The 4,263-nt window shown below is 50.6% G+C and overlaps 1 protein-coding gene across 1 annotated transcript in view; it reads left to right on the top strand.

The window, feature by feature from the left end:
• Positions 1-4,263, top strand: part of SPON1 (spondin 1) — a 313,267-nt gene that overhangs the window by 290,379 nt on the left and 18,625 nt on the right. Inside the window, exon 7 of the mRNA XM_027979368.3 lies at positions 1,917-1,981. Within this exon, the coding sequence (XP_027835169.1) occupies positions 1,917-1,981 (65 nt within the window). The remainder of the gene's footprint in view (positions 1-1,916; positions 1,982-4,263) is intronic.

Raw genomic sequence — 4,263 nt, 5'->3', positions numbered from 1 at the left:
GGAAGTCAGCATGGAATTTACGGGGAGCTGTTGCAGGATTTAGGCAGGCAGTGAATGTGGTCAGTTTTGCACCAATGTGGAGGATGGTCTGGGGAAAAGTAAGAAGATGCTGGAGCCAGGACAACCAGCGAGGAGACCATGGAAGGACTTAGATGCTAAGGCTGTGGACACAGTGGATCTTGGAGCCTGGCAGCTGTGAAGGGGTGAGAGGTGGAGAGCTGCAGGCAGCTGGGGATGTTCTCAGTGGGGCTGCTGGAGAAACAGCCGTATTCTGGGGGCAGCTAAAGAATTCAGTGTGGGACACGTATGAGCTGAGCACAGGAAACCTCAACCACGGGGTCCAGCTTGGGCCTTCAGGAGACAGGTCACCTCTCACACGTGACTTCATGTCGGGCAGTTTCCCTTGATCACTCAGCATATGTGTCTTAGGAGTGAGTGAGGGATACAGTGTCAACGAATGAAACAATCTCCCAGAAGTGTCACACACTCTGTTGGAACTTGGAAATGCTCTCCCGGCAGACCTGTGAGTGTGGGCATGTTTATGTATTCACAGAGAGTTTCTTTTGACCAAAAGGGGGGACCCCCCACGAGGGAAGCTTGAGCTCGGAGTAGGCTTCGAGCTTCTGGGGAGAGGGGGTACCCTGGGGGCCTCACCCACCCAGTGGATGCCCAAGCCAAGCTGAGTTACTGTCCCCTCTAAGGTATCTCCCACTCCTCCATCCCTCCCTAGCTATAGACTAGGTGCTCCAAACCAGAGGCTGTTTATAATCTTTGGGCCTGAGCCTGGAGGCACCTCTGACCTCCTCATTGTATATAGTTCCCTCAGGGCTGTGGGATTTTCTGGGCAAGGTACCCACCAACTAAGGAGAAGTTCACCAATTCATCCCAAATACGTGCTAGGTACCTACTGCCAGGAACAACTCCAAGGACTGAGGCAGAACTGTGGGCCAGCGCAGCCAGTCTCTGCCCTCCTGAAACTCAGAGACCATTCAGTCGGCATCAAAGCTCTTCCTGCCCCTGCCGGTGACATTCTGGGCTTTCCTGTGGAGCCATGAACAGTGCTGTCTGACCACTGCTGGACCCAGGCCGGGGGAAGGCAGGCTATGGGATCAGCTGAATCTGCTCTGAGGAAACCTCCACCAGAGCTGAACTTGGGCACCTGTGGAAGCTTACACTTTGAAAAGCATATGGAAACCCTCAGCCCCAATGTGTTATTGAGAATAAAATCCCAAACCAACCTCGAAGTGAAGCTAAGCAAGATTAACAACATTCTGATTTTTCTCCCTCATGTTGGTGATCAAGGCTGTCCTTCCCAATGTTAATTATTAGATTCTTCTTCAAAAAATTCTCTTAGGTTCTCAAGCTTTAAGGGTGCCCTACACATTGCCCAAAGCAAAATAGAGCAGGATAACATGAGTGGCCCAGGAGCGTGGGGCTCAGGCTTCTCTTTGCCCTCCTTGTCCAAGGGAGCCTGATCCAGTGTGTGTAGTCTCGACGGCAGGGGAGGCCATGGGGGTGACGCTCCTCAGGGTTAGGTGTGGCTGGAGCAGACCCGGCAGTGCCTGGACGCCGAGAGCATGGGCTGCCCTCCAGTTTGGACACAGTCCAGCCATCCCCACCAGAGGGCAGGTCAGAGCCTGGCTCCCAAGGGGAAGGGTCTGAGATGGAAACCTCAGGTGTGGCTCAGTGGGCCCATTGGTGTTCAGCACACACCAGGTACCCTGGACACAGCCCCTCCTCGCAGGACTGCCGAGACTCTAGGGTGCCCCCACCCTGGGGCAGGCTGTCTCCACACCTAGGTAGGTAGAGCCTCTGCAGCAGGTAAGGGTATAGGGTGGACAATGTCACCATGTCAAAGCCGTCTTGCTCCCTGAGCCCAGCTCTCTTCACTAAATACCTGTGATCCTTCTTTACAGAGCGACGAGGTCCTCACAGTCATCAAAGCCAAAGCTCAGTGGCCAGCCTGGCAGCCTCTCAACGTGTAAGTAGCAACGCCCTGTCCAGCCCCCGTCCTGGCCTTGTACTTGGAGCTGCCCACCTATTGGCTACCACATGCCAGTCACGTCGTACAAGAAGGTACTGCCTCTTAGGTGAGGTGCACTGCCCACTGCCCATGGGTAGAGTATCAAGTATTTCCACTCCTTGGGGAATGCGGGCTTGGTATCTGTGTCCCCCGTGGCTTGAACATCAGAGTATCCAGACATTGGAGGTGTTAGGAACATGGTTAACTATAAGACATCAGGGGGAGAATTCTGCACTGAGATATAAAATTGAGGGTCACCAAGGCGTGGGAAACAATCAACACCAAGGACGTGGATGACAGAGAGAGCCAGAGAATGAGAGTCCAGGGCTTGGAACGGAGTCCCGAGGGAGCTCTAACATTAAATGCTGAGGAGGACTTGCCTGCAAAGGAAGCAAAAACAGAGTAGCAAGGAGATTAGGGAAGGAAGCTTGGGATCAGGGAAACCGAGGAAAGAAAGCATTCACAGAGACAGCGGGGAAGTCCCCGGTGGTCCAGTGGTTAGGACTCTACGTTTTCACTGCCAAGGGCAAGGGTTCATCCTCTGGTTGGGGAACTAAGATCCTGCAAGCCTTGCAGTGTGGCCAAGCAAAGAAAAAAAAGAGAGAGAGAGAGAGAGAGAGAGAGTGACCAGCTGTGTCCAGTGTAGCTAAAAAATCAAAGAAGGTTGAAGCTGCACAATGCCCATTGGATTTATCAACATCATCAGTGACCTTATTGGGAATCCTTTCTGCTGAGTAATGGGGAGAGGGGACACAGCCTGGAACAGGGTGAAATGTGAACAGAAGGTGAGGTTATGGAATTAGTAAGTGCAGACAGCTCTTCTGCGAAGTTTGCTGTGAAAGAAGAGAGACTGGGCAGGAGATCCAGGAGGATGAAAGAATTGATGGAGCCTTTTTCTTTTTTTTTTTTAAGATAGAGGAGACTTACTGAAAACTTGAAAAAAATATTTTGGGGCACCTTCTCACCCTTCACCCACCCCTCAGACTTCCTGGGATCCTTGTGAAACAGGATTGATCCATGGCAAACGCCGATTTCCCAAACTCCCAAATCTTCTGCCCTCGTGCTACCAGCTTAAGGGAAAGGAATTTTCCTTTGGTTTTCCCATACCCCAGTCTCCCCTTTCCTCTTCCAAATCTCATTAGGAAGTCAAATTAGGAAGCCTACGTGCAGCCAAGTTTTGCTTTGCAGAAACAGCCCTGCCCCTCCTTGTGAGCCTGCTCGATTGAGGTTAATGGGATTCCAGCCTCCCTCGGGCCAGCGGAAAGCCAGGCTGACCTACTTTGTGAGGTCCTGCCCGGCGAAACTGACTTGTTTTACAATGATCTTCATCGTTATCCCCAGGACCACTTCTCAAAGGACAGCCATGAATGAACAAATTAGCTGCTGACTTGTTTAGCTCAATAAATCAAGCTGCCGCTCCAACAGCCCAGAGCACAGGTAGAGACCAGAAAGACAAATTCTGAGCAAAATGCGCATCCTTCATGAGTTCCTCCAGTAGCAGAGTAGAAAATGCCCAGCTTTCCTACAAATCAGTGCTGAATTTTCACCACCCAGTTCTTCCAGTGTAATCTGTTAGGAATTACTGAATCTTTTAAAAATAATTTTTATTCCCTTTCTTATAATGTATCCTGTAAATCATCCCCTTAATTATTCCCAGCCATTCTGTTTAATTAACATGTGTTTAGTCAGATTTGTTTGCGAGAAAAATAACAGGTTAAATAGCGACATAGTCATCACCCTTTCCAAAAATCATGCCTCTGGAGGGTCTGTGCTCCCTTACTGGTTTCAGTCATGGTTCCCAGGGGGGGTTCCCAGGGGGCCAGACGCATCTCTCTCTCTCAAATCAGGGCTACAAGTTTCAGAGCCCTCCAGTCTCCTGGAGAACCCGCCCAAGTCCACTAATTTCCTCAGGATTGTAAAAAAAAGACTGGCGTTGAACCTGAGAAGCCAACAGTAGATCTAAACGGGCCAGATGGACCTGGAGCCCTGGATGCCTCCAGGTTATATACAGTTTTCCAGGGTAGAAACTTCAGGGAAACATTTCTCCACCCACACAGAACTTCAACTTAGTGAATGACCCTGGCGCCACCTAGTGTCAAGATTGAGTTTCTGCAACTTTGAAAGCTCTGTATTGGAGACATTTGAAATGAACAGAAGGGACAAAATGCGACTTGAGTCTCACTGACGGTTGTTGTTCAGTCGCTAAGTCTGGTCCGACTCTGCGACCTCATGGACTGCAG

The sequence above is a fragment of the Ovis aries genome, chromosome 15 (assembly GCF_016772045.2).
Source record: "Ovis aries strain OAR_USU_Benz2616 breed Rambouillet chromosome 15, ARS-UI_Ramb_v3.0, whole genome shotgun sequence".
Lineage (NCBI taxonomy): Eukaryota > Metazoa > Chordata > Mammalia > Artiodactyla > Bovidae > Ovis > Ovis aries.
This window is presented reverse-complemented; position numbering and strand designations above follow the sequence as displayed.